The sequence below is a fragment of the Carassius carassius genome, chromosome 35, assembly GCF_963082965.1.
Source record: "Carassius carassius chromosome 35, fCarCar2.1, whole genome shotgun sequence".
In the NCBI taxonomy this organism is placed as follows: Eukaryota; Metazoa; Chordata; class Actinopteri; order Cypriniformes; family Cyprinidae; genus Carassius; species Carassius carassius.
Window position 1 is genome coordinate 19,374,213 of NC_081789.1, and position 24,372 is coordinate 19,398,584.

At 36.2% G+C, this 24,372-nt stretch overlaps 1 protein-coding gene and 1 long non-coding RNA gene across 8 annotated transcripts in view; both read right to left on the minus strand.

Annotated features, from left to right (window-relative positions):
* LOC132116158 (pleckstrin homology-like domain family B member 2) overlaps positions 1-16,590 on the minus strand; it is a 46,829-nt gene extending 30,239 nt beyond the window's left edge. For 6 of the 7 annotated variants that reach the window (XM_059524785.1, XM_059524786.1, XM_059524792.1 and 3 more), the window contains exons 1-5: positions 16,282-16,590; positions 8,365-8,433; positions 8,171-8,294; positions 6,514-6,696; positions 1,584-1,703 (exon numbers count right to left, since the gene is read on the minus strand). In XM_059524785.1, the coding sequence (XP_059380768.1) occupies positions 1,584-1,703; positions 6,514-6,696; positions 8,171-8,294; positions 8,365-8,433; positions 16,282-16,305 (520 nt within the window). In that variant the 5' untranslated portion in view covers positions 16,306-16,590. Of the gene's footprint in view, positions 1-1,583; positions 1,704-4,140; positions 4,447-6,513; positions 6,697-8,170; positions 8,295-8,364; positions 8,434-16,281 lie in introns of those variants that run through there. The other variant, XM_059524791.1, reaches the window with a different exon arrangement.
* A 6,408-nt stretch (positions 16,591-22,998) lies between these two features.
* Positions 22,999-23,299, minus strand: LOC132115735 (uncharacterized). Its single transcript, XR_009425551.1, has 2 exons — positions 23,138-23,299; positions 22,999-23,042 (listed from the first exon to the last, which is right to left on the minus strand). It is a non-coding gene; the product is annotated as an uncharacterized LOC132115735 (long non-coding RNA).
* Between the last annotated feature and the right edge of the window lie 1,073 nt (positions 23,300-24,372).

The following is a 24,372-nucleotide window of genomic DNA, read 5'->3' on the forward strand; positions in this document are numbered from 1 at the left end:
GAAATAGAGCAGAAAATGAAAGCTATATCCCAAGGATGACAGGGTAGGATAAAAGGCATGCAGTTCACACAAACTTTAACCATACATGGGGAGGTTCTGGCTTACCATTTGTGACAAGCGTCACTTTTTATAGTCACTGAAAGAAAGAAACCAATGCATGCTGGTGTGTATACCACACTGGTAAAGCCATCACCCCTATAAACAAACTAAACAGCAATATAAGGGTTAAAGTTTAACTTATACCAGTATACCGAGCACAGTAAGGCCCAGAGTGTTTGTTTTTCCCAGGTTTGCTATGCACAATGTACTTTGAGTGAGTGGGTGCACATTTGTTTATGTGAAGATTCATTCCTGCTGTCTAGCAACACAGTGTGAGTGAGGGAAAGACAGAGGAGGTGGCAATGATTTATGTCACTCTCTACACCTTGCTCAATGTTCAATCAATCAACAGGGAGAATCCAAACCACATCTGTGTACAGATCACACATTCCATGAGACAGACTGGCTTCCTGAGTCTGTGGGTTTGCTTAGATATACTCTGACACAACTACCCTTGGAGATGTACTCAATGGTAAAAGTCATTCATATAGAGATATACAGTTTGAGTTGTTGTTAGTCCAGCAATTGTAATTCACTTAATTAAAAAAATCTAATGAAAGTTATTAATTAATGTTAATCTTAATGTCAATCTTCACATTGCTTTATTTGTGGCACTAAAGTTGCATACCATAAAAATGTGATTAAAAATAAACTTTTACAGTTAAATGCTCCACAGAGGACGCATAGATCTATATTCAATTTATGAATATAGCAAAAGGAAACTATATAATTATAAATATATATAATTATAAATATATATATATATATATATATATATATATATATATATATATATATATATATATATATATATATATATATATATATATATAAATAAATGCACCCAAAAATCATAAATGCATTTTTTACATTTTAAACAGGTGAAATTGTTTTGAATTGTTTTGTATTTTTGTTAAGAAAATGAATGAACAAATATGAAATTACAAGTAAAAATATGAAAATGCATTTACATAGCATGACGGCATTTGCTCCCAAAAAAATAAAAAATAATGTGAAAAAAATAAAAATTTATTAAAAATAAAAATATTTTTTAATCTGATGCTATGGGCTGAGGTGGGTCAGAGCTGCCACATTTTATAATGGCTTTTAAGTGGCTTTTTATATAGAAATTGAAGCAGATATTGCTCCAAGCAGACTTAACTTCTGTAAAGTCTGTAAAGTAGACATTAAGCACTCTTAAAAGAATTCTGCTACATCAAAGGTTTAGAGGATCCTATTTCAGACTGCAAAAGAGCTGTGACAGATAACTGAAACCATGTATTACACATACACACAGACAGAGATCATCATCCACGGAGGTTGAGCTGGCATGTTGTGATATAGGATATAGGCCATCTGTGTGTACAAAAGATTAGTGGTTTCAGTTTTTAAGGGGGGATTGGGTGCATAAGATGGATAGTTAAAGAAAAAAAGATGAAGAGAATGAAGGGAATATTATAGTGATGTTAAGGAGGAAAGGTCACCTGTGCTGTAGACCAGTGGAGAGACAGGACTCTTCTGAGGCAGCATGCTTTTCATACGATTGGCCTCCTCTGGATGGTTAAAGCGAAAGATATAGGATTTACCCAGACAGAGCGTGTAACCTGCAGAGAGGAAAATAAACAAATTAGTGTTCACATCACTCCTTGAAAATGTGAAATAATCAACACTTAACCCTAGATGTTTCACTTTAAATTAATCTTTCAACTTCAGTATTCAATTACTCTGGTTGTAAGTCAGCAGGGCTGCAAATTCTGAATAAGAAAAGCTTGTTTCATCATAAAAACTGATTTATACATCAGTTTTTCCTTATTGTCTCTTTGAAGAGTACTACATCCTGAGGGTCCGGGTCTGCTCTTTCCACTAATCTGAAATCAGAGACCACAGAACGGCAGATGGATGCAAGCCCGGAAAAAAAGTCACAGAAAGCGGAATAACAGCTCATGGAAAATATGTAGGACCTCTTTTTCCTCCTCAGTGAAACCCCAAAATATTTGCCTCTGTGGTCTTTTCACTGTGAGGATCTAGGAGCTGGTGTGAGCAAAAACAATTCCATCAAAAGAAGAATTTTGAATGGGAACTTTCTGTAAATTATCACTGGTTTTCAATGCAAACACATCTTTACAGAAGCCTAATGAAAGAAACACATCTAAATTATTTAACCAACTTCATTTTTTTTAGTTAAATAAGACAAGATTTTCAAAAAATGAGCTGATATGACTTGTTACATTAAGTAGATTTTCATATAGTGAATATTATTTTCCAGCACTTTAGTCACTGACTGAACCACATGCTACAACAATGAAGAGCTCACTGAATGTCCAGTCATGTGTGTCATTAACATGCCAAACCCTTGACACTCAAGTCTCCTAAATCTGTCTCACACATTCCCGGCTTTGGTACACTGGCAGAACATTTCTTCAAAGCTTTCTCTGGACTTCCCTTTAATGCATCACAGAAAAATACAGCTTGAATTGCGGCCGGGATGCACTGATTTCATAACACCAGATGGACACAATGTGCAGGAAAATAAAACCCTGAGTCAGTCAACACACTTCCATAGGCATAACACGTCCACAGAAACACTCACGAAACAGAAACATAAACAGGCACACGTGTGTTTGTGTGTGTGTGTGCACACGCTCGTAAGTGTTTAGCCTACACAGCTGTGCTCCTAAAGCTAAATAAATACACTTTCAAAAGAACAAAGATGTACACATCTAAGCTCGGCACCCAAGGTGACTGTATTCCAATTATGTTTCATGTACTTCCATGCAGAATGCATCTGTGTAGGTTCATAAAAATGTTTCCAAGACTTTCATAAAAAGAGTTTACACTTGTAGTTTATTGCAAGTATTTTTCCTGCCCTTCTACCCCTCAAATGAATCCGCAAACACAGCTGCTGCATCTTATAAACACTTTCTTCTAAAGTCGGCTTGAATTAAAAATGAGAGTCCTTTGATCACAATCAAATGTGCATGTTACTTTATGAACAGTTCCCTGTTCAAATTATTGGATTAACCCAGCACCACAAGGAAACAATATTCTGGTACAAATAAAACATTTAATATATCTGTTTAGCACTATAAATTAGAGGAAAGAAACAGTTAAGATCATAGCATGGATATTAGGGAACTGTTATTTGATAGTTAAGAAGAAGAAAACCCATTATCTGGCCTTTTGCTCAGGAAACATGATGGTCACAGTTCATGTGCTGATGTGCAAACACTAAGAAAATGACAATTACATACTACAGTCAACCATATGATACTCTAAAACAATTTGAGGAAAGTTAAATTATTATATATGCATGCATTAAAACCAATTTATTATTGAAAATTTTTTAATGTTTAAAATGTTAATCATTTTAAATAAAATTAAAAAATAGATGACCAATTTAATAAGATAACCACAATAAATCTAAATCAGCCAAAACAATATTATATTTTAAAATGATAGGTAAAAATTGATAGCCTGCTGAATGCACTGTTAGTCACTTTGGATAAAAGCGTCTGCTAAATGCATAAATTTAAATTTAATTTAAAATATGTATTTTTTCGTTACCGTCCACCCTGACTAACAGTGTAATAAGTTGTAGCAACAGCAGTCTTTGTACTTGACAATCATTTACATACAGAGATAAGCTGTGGATTTCTAAACGAGTTGCAATTTGTAACAGACTGATGTGGGAATATTGTATACAGCGCAAAAAGGGTTTTCCTATAGCCTACGCACGCCAATACATTTCCATGTTATTGACATTTAATTTTAAAATTATGAAATTAAGAAAAAAGAAATATAAAAACTAGTCAACTTGTTCAAGCAGATTAAAAAAATTAAAAAAATTTTTTTTACTTTTTTTTTAAGTGACACTATGTCTTGATACAACAAAATAAGAACATTTCTGTTATAATGGAAGACGCTGTGACGCTTAGATTAATTTAATAGAAACATTCGCGTCTTTGACTTTCAATGTAAAGGACTAAGCCACATATCTAATCAATTTGATGAGGAAACGATAAATAAGAAAGGAAAACAAACCTTTTAGGAAGTCCCATTGAGCGAGTACCTCAAAGGACCATCGGAGCTCTGTAGCCAATTAGTGTTTGAAGCCGAAAGCTATGACCCGCGTGCGTTTCACTGATATAAGCTCGTGCGTCTCACGCGACGCTTCACTGTCCTCTTCTCCTGTCCTGAGGTAAAAGAGAATAACGCAAACGCTCCACACCCAACCTAAAGGGGTGGTGCGCTTTACATACTCAAATACAAACGGCCGGGAAGTACAGCTGTTTCACAGAAGATGTAACTCGCTGTTGAAAGAAAGTCAACGCTTTACGTTTTAATGATGTGTTACTATGAACACGGGTAATCTCGAATTTTGCCCTGTTCGTTCATAGCAAACACTTTAAAAGTAAGTGAAAGGGGAGATTTAACCCCACCCCTCCATTTTCTTTGTCTACCTTCTCAGAGATAAAGTTACCTGAGAGAACCCCCAGTGAACAACTTGAGGAGAAGAAACAACCTACAAAATGTAGATTATAGAATCAACCAAGTTTATATGCATTTTTCCAAGATATTTGTACAGCCTCTGCAGGATTTGCCTGTTGAGTAATAATTTGTGCAACTCTGACTGAACTCAATGGAAAACCATTTTTCCTCTTACACAAGACTGAGCATAATCTTTTTCAGTTTTCTGACCTCTCCACATCACCAATGATGACAGCACAAAACTTCCAGCATACATCAATCATTATGCTCTAGACAATGAGTAGCCTAATCTGATTTCAGTCTGGCTCAAAAGTCAACAACATTGAAAGTAACATTGAAAATCATGCTTTTAATCTTTTTAACAACAAAGACCACTTAAATATGATAAAATGGACCCCCTTTCAAAAATAGTAAGGAATCAATTTTGATCTACTGTCTGTATATCTACCCTTATACTTTAAAAAAGAGTGTAATGTGTTGTTTCTGATATATACCCCCCCCACAATTGTTAACAAAAATGAATTAAAACTTATATATATATATATATATATATATATATATATATATATATATATATATATCTGTCTGTCTGTCTGTTTATCTGTCTGTCTGTGTATACACAATTTTCCCCCCATGTTCTTTTTAAATTCAGAGTCTGTTTTCAATAGCAGGATTTCTGCTGTTTACATACCAGGCACCTTAGTCACGATTAGATCAACAGACTCACATACTGTAGTCTGGAATTGTCTAATAATGGACTGAGTCTGACACCAGTCAGAAAATTTGCCAATCAAATGAAGTTTTGCAATTGCCTGGGCTGAAGTGACGTCCCTTGTTGCATCACAGTGAGTGGAGGAGGTGGAACAGACTGAGCTCTAACTGAGCTCTGTTGATTATTACCAGTCCTGCTCTCGTGCTCTCAGCTTTAATCTAATTGACTCAAAGCATTTAGAGTCAGGGGAGGTTAGCCTCAAATATGCCTCTATTTCTCATTAACAGAGCTTCTTCTTTTTTTTTTTTTTTACAACTAGCATGTGTCGTCTTTTTACAATACAGATGTATAAAATTAGTTCTTTCAAAACTGGTCTCTCTGTAGTTTTCTAATACCATTCAAAAACAGAAAGAAATTTGTCTTCATTTGCATCACAGTGTTGCCTATTGACAGTCCCTCCAACAGCAACAAAGACCGAAGCGGAGGACACATTTCCCAGTCCCGTCAATATTTACACTTCATGACTGAAAAGTGTCAGTATAAGTCTAGTAAATGTTTATCTGACTCGCTCTCACTGAGGTGCGAAAGAAAATAAGCATAGAGAATGATGGATCGTTTGTTGAGGAACTCGGTGAGGCTAAAGAATGGAATTATGGGAAAATACAACCTTGGGGGAAGAAAAGCTGACTTCGGGAGCTCACTCCAACACTTCTGGAAGCTCTGAGTCACAGTGTCGCATTAAGAAAAGATCCAAAACCCCACCAATTAAACTCTATGTGACGTCCAAAACCAAGACCCTGCTGGAAAGACACATTATGCATTTCCAATACAGAACACACTTCATTCCCAGGTCATAAACCTCTTCCCCTTTTCATTTACTCAGACACTGTGTTTTCCAAAGTAAACAAACAAAAACATGCATGCTTTAAATGCATTTTCACTGAAGCGCTATCATACACCACCAGCCCAGCTAGCTCAATCGGTAGAGCATGAGACGTAATCTCAAGGTTGTGGATTTGAGCCCCACGTTGGGTGCACCTATTACTGCTATTTCTGGAGCAGTTTTGGCCTAATGGATAGAGAGTCTGCCTTGTAACCCGAAGGTCATGGGTTTGAGTGTGTGTGTACTTGGATGGGTTAAATGCAGAGCATAAATTCAGAGTATGGATCAGCATACTTGGCCACACATCACTTCACTTTCATACTGTAATTACCTTGCGTGAGTTGTGTGGGCCTAGTAACAGGAACTCCATCAAGTGAACACAGGTGTCCGCATGGGTCAAGAGTAATGACCCCTCCTCTGTTCTCAATCCTGCAGTGTTCTGCTTCAATGCCGGGACCCTCAATAGCAATGTCCTGAGGTACAGGGGCATCGTCACGGCCTATGCGCGTTATTCCTGTAATAAAAATCAATACAATTTTTAACTGCTTTTAGTGCCGCTGTGAGTTTGATTTAAATTAATGTTTACTGCAAGAAATGTAAGACTGTAAATGTATATTCCTGAAGTGTGGTTTTCTATATTTAATCAGTTCATCCATAAATCCTGCACATTGTGCTGCTGTTAGTTCAGCCGACAGGTTTATTCAGTGCCAAAAAATTCTCACCAACTCTGAGGCTTTACATTTTTACCTCCAGGGGGCTTATTAAATTGAATTTTGATGAAAATGTACAATTGAAGTAGGCTTTTAGAGTTGTCTGTGATTTGCAAGCAATGTTGAGGTAAACCATAGCTAGGGCTCCAGACTAAATATTATTAAGTAAAAATATTCTAAAGGTTTATTTGGGGTATATTTAGTATAAATTTAGTTTGAAATGGTACTCATGTTACTCAGTTTTACAAAAACTTTCACATCAATATACTATACAATAACCAATACTATTTTAATATTTTTTTAATTCAATACATTTAAAAAATAAAAACAATTGACTCTTGCTTGTGTGTTTGTTGAATGCCTTGTTTGCGCTCTTGACATTTGACATAAATGCATCTGAAGTCATCTGGATTGTTGCCAGTGACAAAATGTTTTATAATAATAATAAATTGTTTTTTTATTGTTTTTATTCTTATTTTTTGCTAAATTTAGTCACAGTTTGGAGACTTGTTGCTGGCATGGATAAGTAACTGTTCAAAGGAATGGTGTATGTGTGTGTGTTTATGTTTTACATTTCCACTCTTCTCTGACCTCTGCTGGCTCACACACTCAACCAGTGACGCAAATCACCCCCTTACAGCATTACTACAACACCTCACAGTCTATTACTAACAGATATGGTCAAATATTTGCTCTTTTTATATCAAAACATAATAACACGAAATAGCAAGTTTAAAACATTTTTTGTGTGTGTTCAGTACTATGGCTGTATACTGTATTACTTGTGACTTTATTACTCCGTCCCACTGGAAGGAAGTCAGCATGACTCCTTGTCCTGTCTCTATTCTGATAGGATGCACACTTCATTTCCTGCACCATTCTCAGATTGCATTCCAGCGTTTACCATGGTGACCGTGATAAGAGGGGTGAGGAATGAGCAAGGGCCATATGCACAGATGTGGTGTCATCAGAACAAGTCTAAAACCTGCGTGTAATCAGACACAGGTGGAACATTCTTATTGATTCTTTAAGGTAAAGATTAAATAAGATGTACCGGTTTGCAGCTTTACATCCCATCCTTCCACCCTCTTCCTCTATGATAACCTAAGTGCACTTACAAAAGCCACATGCATCCACTGTTTCATGCAGGCACACATAGATAGAGGGGCTTATTTTCAGATCTGTTCTTTGCAAGCTACTGTTCATGGTTATTTGGGTTTGAGGGAGAGAGATTGGGAGATAGACAAACTCAAACATAGAGAGAGAAAAAGCACATACCCTCCTTTAAAGGTAGTAAAGTTATGGCTACACTGAGTCTTCCGCTGCCCAGGCTGACCAGGTGAGGGGTCGCGGTTTGTACCTTCAGTCCTTTTCCTGTGTCAATCAGGTCCAGTGGTGGACTCTAAAACAGTGCATTACAGCTCATTAACAGTTCCTACCTCAAAGAACAGAAGATCAAATGGTTCACTAACCTTAGGAGAACCAAGGCTCTGATCTGACTCAGGTTCGAGGATACTCGCTGGGGAGTTTGGCTCTGTATCCTGTACCACAAAAGAAGAAAAAACAGCTGATGTGTTTAAACATTTACATACTTTTTGTATAATCATCAAAGGGCTTTACAGACTTAACTCCTCAGAAAATATGATGTGTACTTAACCAAGGTATTTAATTTACACTTAAAATGATTCTAACATTTCTATTCACTTACTTTCACTGTTTCTTAAGTGGAACACAAATACAAACTTTGGCGTTTTAGAAATTGATTCGATCAAAAATACAGTCAAAACTGGAAAATTGTGAAATATTATTTCCATTTAAATAACTGTTTTGTATTTCAATATATTTTAATATGTAAATAATAATAAATCAATTTCTCTGATGGCATTTTTGATGATTTATTAGCATCCATTACTAGTATTCAGTATCACATGATCCTTCAGAATCATTACAATATGCTAATTAGGCACTTAAAAAATGTGTTAATATTATCAGTTTAAATTTGATGTTCTGCTAAATATTTTTGTGGAAACTGCTACATTGTTTCGGAAATCTTTTGTAACATTATAAATCTCTTTACTGCCATTTAATTAATTATAAATTATAAATATTTAATGTATAAAAACTGACCTATAGATTCCTTCTATATTCCATGTGCTAACCAATGCTGTATATGTGAATATGACTTGTATATATGGATTGGTTTTATTATTGCTCTGGTGGAGGAAAATATTTTTCTGTAAATAATGAGATATATTTGTGGATTCACAACAACTGTGATACAGTGCGTGAGTACTTTGATACCTTTTTAAAATCTATTTATATTGTGCTTTTTTTTTTTGAGGCAAACAGTGTCTGTCAGCCTTCAGCATTCATTGTATGTAAAAGAGCAGAAAGAACATTGAACTACTTATTTTGTGTTCCTGAACGAATACTTTAAGAGTATAGAGAAGCATAAAGGTTGGGGACCCCCAATTGTCAACTGTCCTTCCACTATGTCTGTATGATGTTAAGAAAATTATACTTTAATATTTACTCCAACATGATGTTTTAGATAAATCCAACATTAGCAAACAATTTCTGGTTATCTATCAGTATCCAGATAAGAAAAAAGCTATTATGTTTAATGGCACTCCAGTAACAAGATAGGTACAGCAAAGACACCCACAAACAGCCCCTGAGGGCCATAAACATCAGAGCAAAGATTCTCTCACTCTCTAATCCAGCAGCCACATGTAAGATAGGTTGGAATGTGTGTGAAAAACAGAGGGGTAGAAAAAGGCAGGAATGTTCCATGCCTATTATTTCCCACGAGTCACTGGGAGTGTTTGGCATACCATGCCAATGGAGATATGGTGAGAAATGGCCTTTGCTTCGGTCCTGCCATCCCAGATTTGCAGTTTTCATAGAGAAGGGCTTATGTACATTTATTCTAACACTGCTCAGATACATGCATATACATAGACAATGATGTTGCGAAAAGTATTTGGACACTTAAGACTCAACATTAAACTCTAATAATTTCATTGCATTAGAAACCCAAAATATCAAACCATGTGGTTACAAATGCTAAATGCTGTTGGACTGCAGAATTAGTTCCAATATGATTTTTAGTGAAGTCAGTTTGACTCAGTTTAGGACCTTTTTGTGTTAAGTGCTTCTTGAGTGTCCACATACTCTTTTGGGGTTCTCCAATCCTGAAAGCAGGAATTGTATGTGCCATTCCCGCTCAGCCTGAGAGGAACATCTGACCATTACCGCCTCACGCTGTTCCTGTTTCCTCAGATACAAAACTGACTTCCTGAATGAGGTCATTGTTGTTCAAACACCCTCATTTCCAATCCACACGCCAGGGTCATGCTTCTATACTACTGTTTGTCATGTTAGTAACATGTTAGCAGTACAGTTATGCTTGTACGGAATCTGTATAACAACAAAAAGTGATCATAAAAACTGCATTTTATGTATTTATTTATTTATTTAACACTGCCCTAATATAGATATGTGTTGTAGTTATTTAATAAACAAACACACAAGGAATGGAAAATGTGTACAACTTTTTAGTCCTGCTTAAGTTCACTATTTCGGAAAAGTTTGAGGTACCTTTTTTATGCTTTTGAACGAACCATCTTTTGCTGCAATTATTTAATCAAAAATAGGTATTATATAAATATTATAATATTATTACAATTTAAAATAATTTATTTTTGTCACTTTCGATCAATTTAATGCAACCTTGTTTAATAAAAGTAATAATTTATTTACCAAAAAAATAAAAATAAAAATTCTTACTAACCCGAAACTTTTGAATTATAGTGTATTTGGATAAGGTTATTTATACTATAAACTCACTTGATTTAAGGTGAACAGAAATTAAACAACATTTCAATTCAAACGGAAGATAATTTACTTGTGTAAAAAAAGTTCAAATTTAAGTACTTTACGTCCTTTTAGATATTTAAGATCCTAAGTTCACGTCTGGCCACATCCCAAGAGGGCACTTGACAATAACAAGACCTACTTTACAGCTCAACAACAACTGCACATGAACCATAAACCCCTTCCTCAACTTTCTTTGCCCTTTTTCCTGACAGGTAGACAGGCCTGTTCCTGCAGGAATGTCCCAGTGTTTTGCTTCTGAGAGCTACTTTGGTATGTCATCCAAGGATCAAAATACCATCTACATTCCTCTCTAGCACCTCTCCATCCAATCAACTCTTGGGATTATAGATGTGGGCAACCGTGGGGCGATAAGGGCAGGTTTGCTGTTTAAACACTGGCTGATCTTTGTTAGATGACCCTGACTATGGCTTTAGTCATTAAACCTCTTGATTCAGGTGGAAGCTGCAATGTTCAGGCATGTTCAGACATTTACAGAAAACAAAGAAGCCAGACTGTTCATAAAGGCTGCGGACGGTTATTTACATGCAGGAAAGAAATCAAATGGGGGAAGGAAGAGGGGGAGAGTGTTAATTTGAAAACAACATTTATTTTATGAGCCACTGAAACTGGATGTACAACCCGAATTCCGGAAAAGTTGGGACGTTTTTTAAATTTTAATAAAATGAAAACTAAAGGAATTTCAAATCACATGAGCCAATATTTTATTCACAATAGAACATAGATAACGTAGCAAATGTTTAAACTGAGAAATTTTACACTTTTATCCACTTAATTAGCTCATTTAAAATTTAATGCCTGCTACAGGTCTCAAAAAAGTTGGCACGGGGGCAACAAATGGCTAAAAAAGCAAGCAGTTTTGAAAAGATTCAGCTGGGAGAACATCTAGTTAATTGGTATGTAACATGATTAGCTATAAAAGCTTTGTCTTAGAGAAGCAGAGTCTCTCAGAAGTATAGATGGGCAGAGGCTCTCCAATCTGTGAAAGACTGCGTAAAAAAATTGTGGAAAACTTTAAAAACAATGTTCCTCAACGTCAAATTGCAAAGGCTTTGCAAATCTCATCATCTACAGTGCATAACATCATCAAAAGATTCAGAGAAACTGGAGAAATCTCTGTGCGTAAGGGACAAGGCCGGAGACCTTTATTGGATGCCCGTGGTCTTCGGGCTCTCAGACGACACTGCATCACTCATCGGCATGATTGTGTCAATGACATTACTAAATGGGCCCAGGAATACTTTCAGAAACCACTGTCGGTAAACACAATCCGCCGTGCCATCAGCAGATGCCAACTAAAGCTCTATCATGCAAAAAGGAAGCCATATGTGAACATGGTCCAGAAGCGCCGTCGTGTCCTGTGGGCCAAGGCTCATTTAAAATGGACTATTTCAAAGTGGAATAGTGTTTTAATGTCAGACGAGTCCAAATTTGACATTCTTGTTGGAAATCACGGACGCCGTGTCCTCCGGGCTAAAGAGGAGGGAGACCTTCCAGCATGTTATCAGCGTTCAGTTCAAAAGCCAGCATCTCTGATGGTATGGGGGTGCATAAGTGCATACGGTATGGGCAGCTTGCATGTTTTGGAAGGCTCTGTGAATGCTGAAAGGTATATAAAGGTTTTAGAGCAACATATGCTTCCCTCCAAACAACGTCTATTTCAGGGAAGGCCTTGTTTATTTCAGCAGGACAATGCAAAACCACATACTGCAGCTATAACAACAGCATGGCTTCATCGTAGAAGAGTCCGGGTGCTAACCTGGCCTGCCTGCAGTCCAGATCTTTCACCTATAGAGAACATTTGGCGCATCATTAAACGAAAAATACGTCAAAGACGACCACGAACTCTTCAGCAGCTGGAAATCTGTATAAGGCAAGAATGGGACCAAATTCCAACAGCAAAACTCCAGCAACTCATAGCCTCAATGCCCAGACGTCTTCAAACTGTTTTGAAAATAAAAGGAGATTCTACACCATGGTAAACATGCCGCGTCCCAACTATTTTGAGACCTGTAGCAGAAATCAAAATTGAAATGAGCTCATTTTGTGCATAAAATTGTAAACTTTCTCAGTTTAAACATTTGCTATGTTATCTATGTTCTATTGTGAATCAAATATTGGCTCATGTGATTTGAAAGTCTTTTAGTTTTCATTTTATTAAAATTTAAAAAACGTCCCAACTTTTCCGGAATTCGGGTTGTAAGATAAGACTGCGGAGACAGACTCAGACAAGAGTGTTACAAGAACATTGAGACTTTAGATCTATGATGAAGAAACAGAAGAAGCAAGCAAGGCCAGAATTTGACACAAAGGGCTTTTTGAGTCCTTGTGCTTTACGCAAGACATGATGTGGGAGGACATTCCTTGCAACTCCATCGACTCAGCTGTAACGCACATGGATGATCAAAGAAGGATCACACATTCAAGTCTCACCCCGAGCTGTAGGACGGGTGGTGACAGCCACACACAAGGTTAGCATTTCTGTGGATGGGTGGGAGATTTAAAAAGGGAAACGGTCTGTCAAGCTCCCCCTGTTTTCATTCCCTTCCCTCATCAGAATTAACAAGAACACTGGCAGAAACACGGTCGCTTTCCAGGTCATTTCCAAATGTGTTTGACGTAGGCTGATCTTGGTTGTGATGGTTGGGTTCCTTTTTCTGGCCTACATATGAGCTGTGTTCAGAATGGAATACTAGCTTTCTATTTACTGTGTACTTTATTGTCAACTATGGTCCCATGAAGAATCTTTAAAGGGGTCATATGATGCGCTTTCAATTCTTCCTTTCTCTTTGGAGTATTACAAGCTCTTGGTGCATAAAGAAGATCTGTAAAGTTGCAAAATCCAACCCAAAGAGATATTCTTTATAAAAGTTAAGAGTCAACCATGCCTACTTAAAACGGCTCGTTCTAACACGCCCCCACATCTACGTCACGATGTGGGAAGATTTGCATGACACAGCCCAAATGTTCACGCAAAGAAAGATGGATTAATTTTTTATTCTCGCTGTTGCCACCGCCGCTGCCGCCATGCCATGGAGACGAATCACTGAATCAACATCTGACTCACTTAACTGATTGTTATAATTATTTTCAGTGATGTCCATGTCGAAATGAAGCTTTCAGATTTGCAACGATCTCTAAAGGGATATTCATATATAGCCTTAGATACAAGAAATATCATGAATGCAAGCTTTGTGTTTGCTCTGAAATTATAGTGCCATGTTAAAGAGATACTTTGACATGTTTGCCTTTTATTAGGGGTCCTCATCTTTTGATTAAAGGTCAAGCACTCGCCTCATTATACAATATCAGCATAGAAAACCCATCTGATCTCTCAAAGGTGGCGAAGGAGCACTGCTTATTTAGTCTAGTTTGTCCCATGTGACAATGATCTCATTGTGCCTGGCCCTCAGCTTAATATGGGATTCCCTTCATGGCATGCAGCTCATTTACGAAGGGTTGAAGCAGCCCCTTGCTTCCCCTGGACACACTTAATGATGCGACATCTTTTAGGTACAGACAAACCCCTCTCTGTTCTGCGTTTCCTCCCCTTCTAGTCCATCACTGACTATCAGGGCTCTGAAAATCATTATGTTGCATTAGGAGGGTGATATTAATGCTGTCATGTTTAAAAATAACAACAGTTAACTATAAAGACCATAATTGCGACAGCAATTTGGAACATTTTGTAGTGGTAGGGTGAATGTGATTTGGAGATATAAATTGCTTTTCAATTAAAGATGTGAGGAACTGAATAAATAATTGGTCCAATGCAAGATTTCCAAAATTGTCTGAAAAAACACATTAAGACCTTTTAAATCATTAGCCTCAAATTCCAAAGTTAACAACTGAAAGAGTGTGGAATGTTGTCACAGCTGTGTCTGGCTGCAGGAATAAGAACGTAAGGAAATCCACATAAGGCTGCAAAACCTTGCGTAATATTATTCTAACAGTATTCCTCTAAAGCTCTTTTAAGTTCAATACCATAATATGTATTGTTTTACACATAAAGCAAATTTAAACAGTCAGTCTATTTAAATACTTGTTGAATTTTCTACATTGTACAAGTTAATGTTGTGTACATATAGCAAATGCCACAGAATTCATACCAAAAGTTTTCTACCATTGAGAACCAATTCAGAACATAAAAATGTCACCAGATGGTTGAAAATGTTCTTTATTGGCCTCTATGGTTCCATGTAGAATCTTTAACATTCATGGAACCTTTGCATTCCACAAAAGGTTCTTTAGATTTTTTTAAAATGTTCTTCACACAAAGAACACAAATAATTATCTTAAAAACTGCACACTCTTTGGGGATCTCACAATGGTTCTTGTATGGCATCACTGTGAAAGCTCCCATATGGAACCAAGAGATTATGTTTGGTCCACAGTAAATCATCTGAATGCAAACAAACCTCATGCAGATGTTCTTTTCTTGCTGCCATGGTTATACTGATTGCCAGAATCATCACTCAGAACAAGTGATTACTGTCTTTGTAACATCTGAACCATCAAGTCTTCCAATGAGAGCTGTGTGATTCAGTCAGTGACATGTCCACTGTTTTTACAACTATAGCATGTTTTCCACTTATAGCATCAAGCATCCCTCTCTGTATCTGTCCCGGTGTTTATTTCTTTGCATCCCCTCACACTGACTCATGCAATAATTGCTGCTCTTATGCATGTAACTAACAATTGTGCTCTGAGTGTCATAGACTGTTACTTTACAGCCAAAACATCTGGTTTGATGGTTCTAATACTGTTGTTTGTGCACATATGGGTCATTTAAGTCAAATACAACAAAAACAAAAAACACAATATATCCCTCAAATCGTTTGTTTGGTTCAGTTTGATTATTCTTTGTTCAATAAAGTACCTCACGACACTAGTTCCTTTCAGATTGTTTTACAAATGGGCTATTTCATTCTCTGGTGTTTGATGTTTACTGTATGATGCCTATCTCTCAGTTCGGAGTCATGATTCAGTGCCCATGATGAATTCAACAGACAAAACACCTCTAGACCCATGCCAAGTCTTGTGCCAAGAGTCGATCATAGATTAAGTTAAATAAATACTGCGGCCAAAATAAACCTTATCAATCATATTTATCAGTATTTAACTTACAAAACATTAGACATTAGCTTACAATTAGGGACACTTTTAAAAAGAAAATGATTTCAGTTAATTTTGTATTTACATGAATCATTTGTTTAGTTTATCTTTTATAGAGAAGACTGAAAGTTTTTACATTATCACAGAAAAAGAGGAATTTCAGATGTCAATAAGCAAAGTAATCATTATTTGTGAAACTGAAAAACCCACACTTTCCCATGTGCCGTAGGATATGTGAAGAAATATATTACCAAAAAATCATATAGATTGAAAGATTGATCTTCCAATATTTCAAGTTACTAAAAGAACAGCTTTCTATTAAATAGCTAAAGTTTTATTTTAAGGAATATTTTGTGTAAAACAGGAAAAAGTCTCACCATTGCTGAAACGATGTCTGTCATCCTGATTGGCAGCTCCAAAGACACTTACACTGAAGCTGCGTATAGCGCTCTTCCCCAAATATCCTGTGCGCTTCCAAATGTCAGAAAAGAAAGGGAGATCAAGCCTATTCAATATTTTCCTTTGTCTGTAAACTCCAAAAGCTCCGCCGAGCGTTATTGATAAAGCTGAAAATAAGAACTCTGTCACAAATAGTTATTTTTCAAAGAAATTAAGCAAGTCGTGTGGCTCTTGGGTGACCTCAAGGCGCTGTCCTGTCGCTCTTGGCCAGCGGCGACTCCGCTGTGCTGTGGAATGCGCAATAGCTGGAACTAGACCTTGCGCTGAAGTGCGCATGCGCACTGGTGCTAGCGGCGCGTGCAGTTCAGCCAGCACTGACAGCTCACTTGTTCTTGTGACATGGGACAAAACATTCACTTGACTTTAGTTTTTAAAAGCAACAGTTTGAAATATAGCAGAAATTATTGATAAAATGTTAAACAATATTAACACAAATTTACGATTTCATCTTCACTTTATCAAAATTTTGACATTAACACATAGTCTACATGCATCCTACATAAACAGGAATATACATATATATATATATATATATATATATATATATATATATATATATATATATATATATATATATATAAAATACAATTAAGAAAAGTAAAAAACAAACAAACAACAACAAAACTAACACTAGCTTGCTCTATTTTTTTCTATTCTGTCTGTTTTCTTTTTCTTTATTATATAATAATAATAATAATAATAATAATAATAAAAAAAGGTGTAATGCGTTGTAATGTGATTTTATTGCTTCTATTTTCTTCATTTGTAAGCTTTGGATAAAAACCGTCTGTTAAATGTAAATGTAATGTAAATGCAATTTTATATGATGAGTACAAACTTTTCTTGCTAGTTTACTTGGCAAATTCTTGAATTTAGATTTTTGAATATATCAAATACCCAAAAGAGGATTTCCTCCTCTCACTCAAAATATACACAATGAAACGAAGAGCATTCTTGGGATCACCTGTGCTGTGCATGTATGTTTGCCTAAAATGGCATCATAAATGCGTCATTACATTTTATAGTTCCTAAATGAGCTGGACAAACAGAGGGAATGGAGAGCTGGATGACCTTTGGTCAATTCACAGATGGCCTGTGTTCCCCATACAGCCTCCCTGTTCCCCATACAGGAACCCAGCAGAACCCTCAAACAAAGAGACAGAAGCTAAGAGCGTTAAGCCAGTTACAATAAACACTGGAAGAAGTCCACTGTACCCACAAGGCCACAGCGGCGTGTAATTACACTGCAGTTAGTGTCCATTTATATAAGTTACTGCATTGCTGCCGACATGAAAAAAAACACAACAACAACAAAAAAACACAACCCCTGACATTCTTTCAGGACCTGGAATGAAATAAAGAGTGGGAGTGAACAAAAGCAGAGGCAAGAGTGTGAAAGAAAAGAATTTTGTTTGAGAAGGTCTTAAAAAGACCACTGGTGCACACTTTCATGGAAAGATCAAAGAATGTCATAATTTCAAAATGCAGCTGGCCAGGTCTCTCAGATTTGGCAAGATGTTTTTTAAAGGCTTGGTGTTCATGTCAAATCACTGATATAAAGTCCAAACATCTGACCACTAAAATTCCATTAATTCTTAGGACTGATTGATCATAGGTCTCATTGATCTGAGCTGACTCACCTTCTGAGCCAAAATTATCCACAAATAATGCTTTTGCACTCGTAAACTGTGGTGCATAAGCTCAGATCAATGAGGTGTGTGATCAACCCATTCTAAAAAGAAATATAAATCCTGTAAAATTCGAATAAAACAAACAAACGAACAAAAAACTAGTTGATTAAAAGATTGCATCCAAGATTTGGTGATAATATAGCATAATAAGAGATTTACACGCAATCGTTTTTTGACCAGAACACCAAAGAAAGCACAGCACAGGGGTTAGGACTTTGGAACCTTTAAAACACAATAACATGATTATGTAAAATCAATAAGAATGATTCATATTTTGCATTATTTCTAGGTCACTAATCCTATGACATCATGCATGTGACTCCTTTGTACAGGCAGTCAGATGTTTCTGCTTCTCTTGAAGCTCATTAAATTATCTCAAATCAAGCTGGAGAACATGGTCATCAGATTTCAGAGACTTTCAATGTAACTTTTCACTCACATTGTTTTGCTTATTATTTATAATGACATGAAAAATAAATTAGAAAAAATGCAAATGCATAGAGCCTTTTGCACCCAATGTCTTCTGGTTCAAAATGTGGCTGCATTTCTCATTTGAAATTCAATATCAATATCAAAACTGAAGGGGAAACATTCCCTTTACGATAACGGCGGTGAACAAAAACTGTGAGTTTAAAGCCAAAGAGAAAGAGAGCAGCTGTGCTGATTAGATCTATCTCTATTTTCTTTCTCTCTTCCTAAATACCTTCATGCTTTGAGCACATAATTGTTTCTTCATTGGACTCAAATGCTCTGTGTGGACTCGTTCACATACTCCTGATCATTATCTGATGGCTTTCCCATCCCAGAGACCACAGAAAACACTCACTGGAATGTGGACATGGTCACAGGGAATTGCAGGTGTGGAAGATCTTGTGCTCTGAAGGGCCCTTGATGTGCAGACACTCACATGGTTTCTGTGAATACTGGTTAGAATGATGATTACACTTGATTCTGTTTTCTTTTTTCATTTTTTTTTAAAGAAATGTAAGTACTTCATTTAAAGTAATTAGGTAAATCTCTCAAAGCATTTCATGTTTGTGTCATGCATGTTACTGTTAACTAAAACTATTAAAATAGTTTTCTGTAATATAAATAAAACTGAAAAAATAAAATATGTATTACATTAAAAAATAAAATAAAAATAAATATTAAAATATAAATAAATAATAAATATAAATAAATATAAAAAACAGAAACTAATAAAAATACTATTAAAGTACCACTAAAAAATACAAAATACATTTATAAGGCCACAATGTATACTTTAATTTTTAAATCATATTTTTGTACCAATAAAAATGTAAAGAATGTATTTACTTGTCAAAAAAACCCAGAGAAAAAATATTTATATACTAATTAAATTATAAAATATTATCCACCATTGTAGAATTTATTATTTTGAAAAATTTCTAAGAAAATGGAGGCAATGGAAAATAGAAAAACTGTTTATTGTTGTATTGCACCAGCTGTCAAAATAAGGTTCCTGCCATGACCGAGACCCACATCTTCCAAACACAAATAAAGACCAGAAACGGTTGATCACATCAGGTATACATACAATTATTTGCTAAACCTTTTTAATGTCCTAGATATTATATAAAATATGGGAAACTTTATTTTTCAAGATGTAAGAAAAAACCCAATGACCCTGTTTGTTCTTGCTCTGATATTGTGATGTAGAATAAACATTTAACATTTCTTAAAATATGTTCTAAAATATTATAATTAATCATAAATAATTACAATAGTTTCCTTCGATACAACTGAACAACTGCTGTTGAAAGAATAAAAACAACATTTGAGTTTCAGTGAACATGGGTATCAGATTGATGGCACTTAAAGCTCTGTTGAATTAAATATACAAAATTGTTATAGGTACACATCACCTGCTGTGACCCCCATGTGATTCCAGGTCCTCGTGGTCAGCACACTTTCAGTTTTCATGGTGGTCACTGAAAAGTTAATGTGCCTGGCTGGTCCTGAATGAGGATGTTATTTAATTTAATGACAGTGTTTGGGAAGTCCACAAGTTCTATGAAGTCTGAAGTGATGATATTTACCCCCATCTACCCTCCACCCACGTCATTATGGTTAGAAGGTTCCTGGGAACAACAGAAGCACATGTTGGAATAAATGCTGTTCTTTTTCTTTCTATCCATCCAAAAAATCCAGGAAAAATACAATGGTGTCCAGAAAAACACTAAGCAGCCTAACAGTTTTCAATGTCAATAAAAATATATGTTTCTTGAGCAGCAATTCAGCATATTAGAATGATTTCTGAAAGATCATGTGGCACTGACGACTGAAGTAATGGCCATCACAGAAATATATTAAATTTTAAACTATATTAAAATAGAAAACAATTATTTATTTTTCACTGATTTTAAAATTTACATAAATAGACGTACAATCAATGCAACAAACCCTAACACGTCTTCAGGGAGCTGTTAAAATATTAGCAATTACTTTGTTAATTCTGTTTCAGGTCAGCCGAGTCAGCTCTGACTAGAAATAAACTTCCCAAGCTCCACAGTCATCTACAACAGCAGCCCGGACAAAACCAGGAAATGGGAAGCTCAGACTGTGTTTATCCTGGTATAATAAACAATCCAACTTCCACACTCAAGCAGAATTAAACAGCTTCCTCCGAGACAGTTGTCTCACTAGGATGTCCGCTAAGGCACAGCACAAGGCTCCACACTTCTGTGTCGGTAAGTATGTGCCACTATATCCTATTAAATTCAGACAGTCTAACTTCAAAGGCTATACTCAAAGAAGCATAGAATATATAGTTTGGTGACTATGTACACCATATACAAATGTTCTGTATGACTACAGCAAAAGCCAGTAGTGTATTTCAACAGGCCTGGTCATTTTTAAAAGGTGCCCCTTCAACCGGGCCCAATGGGTAAGGTGGGCTCTTAGTGGATCCCTGCATTTGTCCTCAAGAAAAGGTTCCTCTGACCCCACTTACCAAATCTGCAGTGTTGTTGGGGCTGCCATCTAGTGGATCATTTAAAAATGATTCCAACACAAGATCTGTTATATATATATATATATAACAGATCTTGTGTTGGAATCATTTTCCATATATATATATTCAGGTGCATCTAAAAAAAAAATTAGAATATCTTGAGAAAGTTAATTTTTTTGTAACTTATTTCAAAAAGTGAAACATATTCTAGACTCATTACACGTAAAGTAAAACATTTGAGAAGTTTTTTGTTTTAATTTTGATGATTAGAGCTTACAGCTCATGAATCATTGACACCCTCTACAAAGAGGCTAAGTCACAGAAGGTCATTACTGGCTGTTCACACATATTAAATGCAAGTTGACTGGAAGGAAGAAATTATGTTTTCTGCTTATACAAGAAAATTAAGTTTTCTGCTTCAACTTTATTGAAAGTTTTTTTGTGTGTGTTTGTGTCATTTTTATTATTTTTTTTATATGGGTTTTACATTTTAATTTATTTGATGTATCAAAATGTTTTATGGTTTTAGTTTATAATAATAACTGATACACACACATATATGAAGCATTCAGATGCAAAAGCCTATAAAGTCAGTCAGAAATTCACTTATAAAATTTGCATTTTTCTCAGGCTCTTATGTTTATGTTCAGTTATTTTACTTTTAAATGGCAAAGATGATATTTATTTACTGCCATTAAAGTGAAAATAAGGAACCTATCTGTTTTAGAAGAAAACTTCAAACAGCACTTAACGTCTCAATGTGCTGCCCGGAAGGAACACGGAGCCGAAGATAAGTGAACTAAAACTTTATTAATCCAACACAGGGATATCCAACATGGAACACTGAGGAAGACACACGTATGTGGTTTGCAGACCTGACAAAACTGAACTAAAAGTAGAAGGCTTATAAAGACAGGATAATTGGGGAAACACAGGTGCATGGAATAATTAAATTAACAGGGACACGGAATACATGAGGAGGGAAAACTAGACATACCTGGGAACTAATCAAACCAAACACACACATGCACAACCTATATATGATGTGTATAAATCAGTGTTGTTTTAATCAACAATATGCTGTTATGGTTTTTGTTAATATTTTGAATTAGATTTTAATACATTTATTTATTCAGTTATAGTTAGTGATGGAAAAATGAGGCTTCCTGAACCACTGAGACCTCGCAGCCCATTGCTTCACCAAAAGGTTCATTACTCGAAGCTTCATTCATTATTGCTCACTACTGACACCTAGCTACTGTGCAAAGAAATAGCAGACCAATAAAAAAATACTGAATCAATGACCTGAGCAGACATTTGTCCATTGCTTGGGTATCAAATAAAATATATTTCTCTCTCTGTCTGAATTTACTTGTGCAGAGACAACTGTCACACACAGTTCATTCATTATTCATAAATTGTTTGGATAGTGACAGTAGGAACTACAAAAGTGAGACTGTGTTGAGTGTAGTTCTTATGGTGGAGGGAGTGTAATAACGCAAATTGCAACAGTAAAGTGGGGGGTTAAGAATTGTTTCTGGTGTGTTTTGTGCATTAAACTGTTACTAGTTTTAGTGCAGTTTTGTGCTTATGGGACTATGAATTTAGAGGAACAAACTGCAACTCTGCAGTTTGGGGTGGGTGAAGGAAGGATCACACATTCTTTTTATTGAGAAACAGAATTTTTTCAAGTGTGTTGGGGCTTAGACGATTCCTCCTTTTGGATAGAACCTCTCCAGCCTCGGAAAAGATCTTTTCGCATGGAACAGAGGATGCGGAGGAACATAAAAATGTCAGTGCCAGCTGGTATAAATGGGGATACAGATGTTTATGTTGAGCCCAATATACTAGTGGATCCTCAGATCTTGTGAGATTCACTTTGGATAAATATTGATTTGATTTGATAAAGATTATTAGTAGTCTGTGCATGCTCGTGCAGTGCTCGATAATGCCTGAGCATGGAGGAGGTGTTATTGTTGTATGTCGGCTCCTTTAGGCACAGCAAGCATTTCACCTAGAAACATAAACGAATAGACATAAAATATAATACAGCCTTATAGTGAGTATTATTATTAGATCAAGACAGTAAAACAATAATAATACACATACCTTATTGTAACCAACCATTTTAAAAAAACTCCCAGACGGGAGGATTTCCTCTTTCTTGCTGGCTCCATTACAAAGAAAAAGGAAGAGGTCACAAAAAGCAAACAAATCCAAAAGAGCAATCCAAATCAAAAAGCAGTCCAGTCCAAATTCAAAAAACCAAAGCAATCCAAAAAATCTTATCGAATTAATATAACAATACTATAATACTATACTTTAATTAATAATAACAATATACTATAACTAATATAACCTGATATAATCTAATAATATACAGCCCTAACACATATATGACACAATAACGATGACGAAACAACTATCTAACTCTAACTCTGACTCTCTGACTCTACTACAACTGATTCATCTACTCCTGACAACCCCCCCAACGTGGCGTGAGTTTCAAACCCCCTTTATGCGGAACCGACACTCAGACCGAACCGATGACGTGTCCACACAAACCGAGGCCTCATCAGTCACGTGATTTCCATGTTAACAACACAAGCCTCGAATCGTGGCTTCATCTGGCACGCCCCTTTTTTCTCGACACAAGCTCCGACGCCTCGGTTCAAATGTCACATCACTAGTTATAGTTCTTTTAGTAATTTCGATGTCCGACAATTTTCTCCTATTACATTCAGATAAGAGAGAGATATTACTTATTGGACCAAAAAACAGTACACAGAATCTAGTACAGTTTGCAACTAGACGGATGTACTGTTACTTCCTCTTGTCACGGTTCATGAATTCACTGTCTCTCTTTTGTCTTGCGTGCTGTTGTGTGTGTGTGTGTGTGTGTGGGCGTGGTCACTGATCAGCGATGATCAGCAGCGCCAGCTGGTTTCAATTGTTTGTCCCTATATAAGTTCAGTAACTGGTGTTTCATGTTGTCAGATCGTTGTTTTCTCCCCGGTGTGCTCCCGTGCTGTTCCTGTGTCCTTGTACCTGCCTAGTCTTCCTGTCTTCGTCGTTCGTTCCTGGATCGTCACGCTACATTGGATTACCACTTCTTCATGCGGATTACTCACTCACCGGGATACAAGGGATCATCACTGGATCGAGCACCACCACCAGCTGTCCACCGAAGTCCCTGCGTCAACCACCATCAGCCTTGTGTCCGCCGCCTGTGTCTCCTGCGATTGTGATCTGTGATTCTGACTTCTTGCTGTTTATCAATAAATATGCCTTGCGTTTACATCCTGTGTCTGTCATATGTTACAGAACGATCTGACCCATTATGG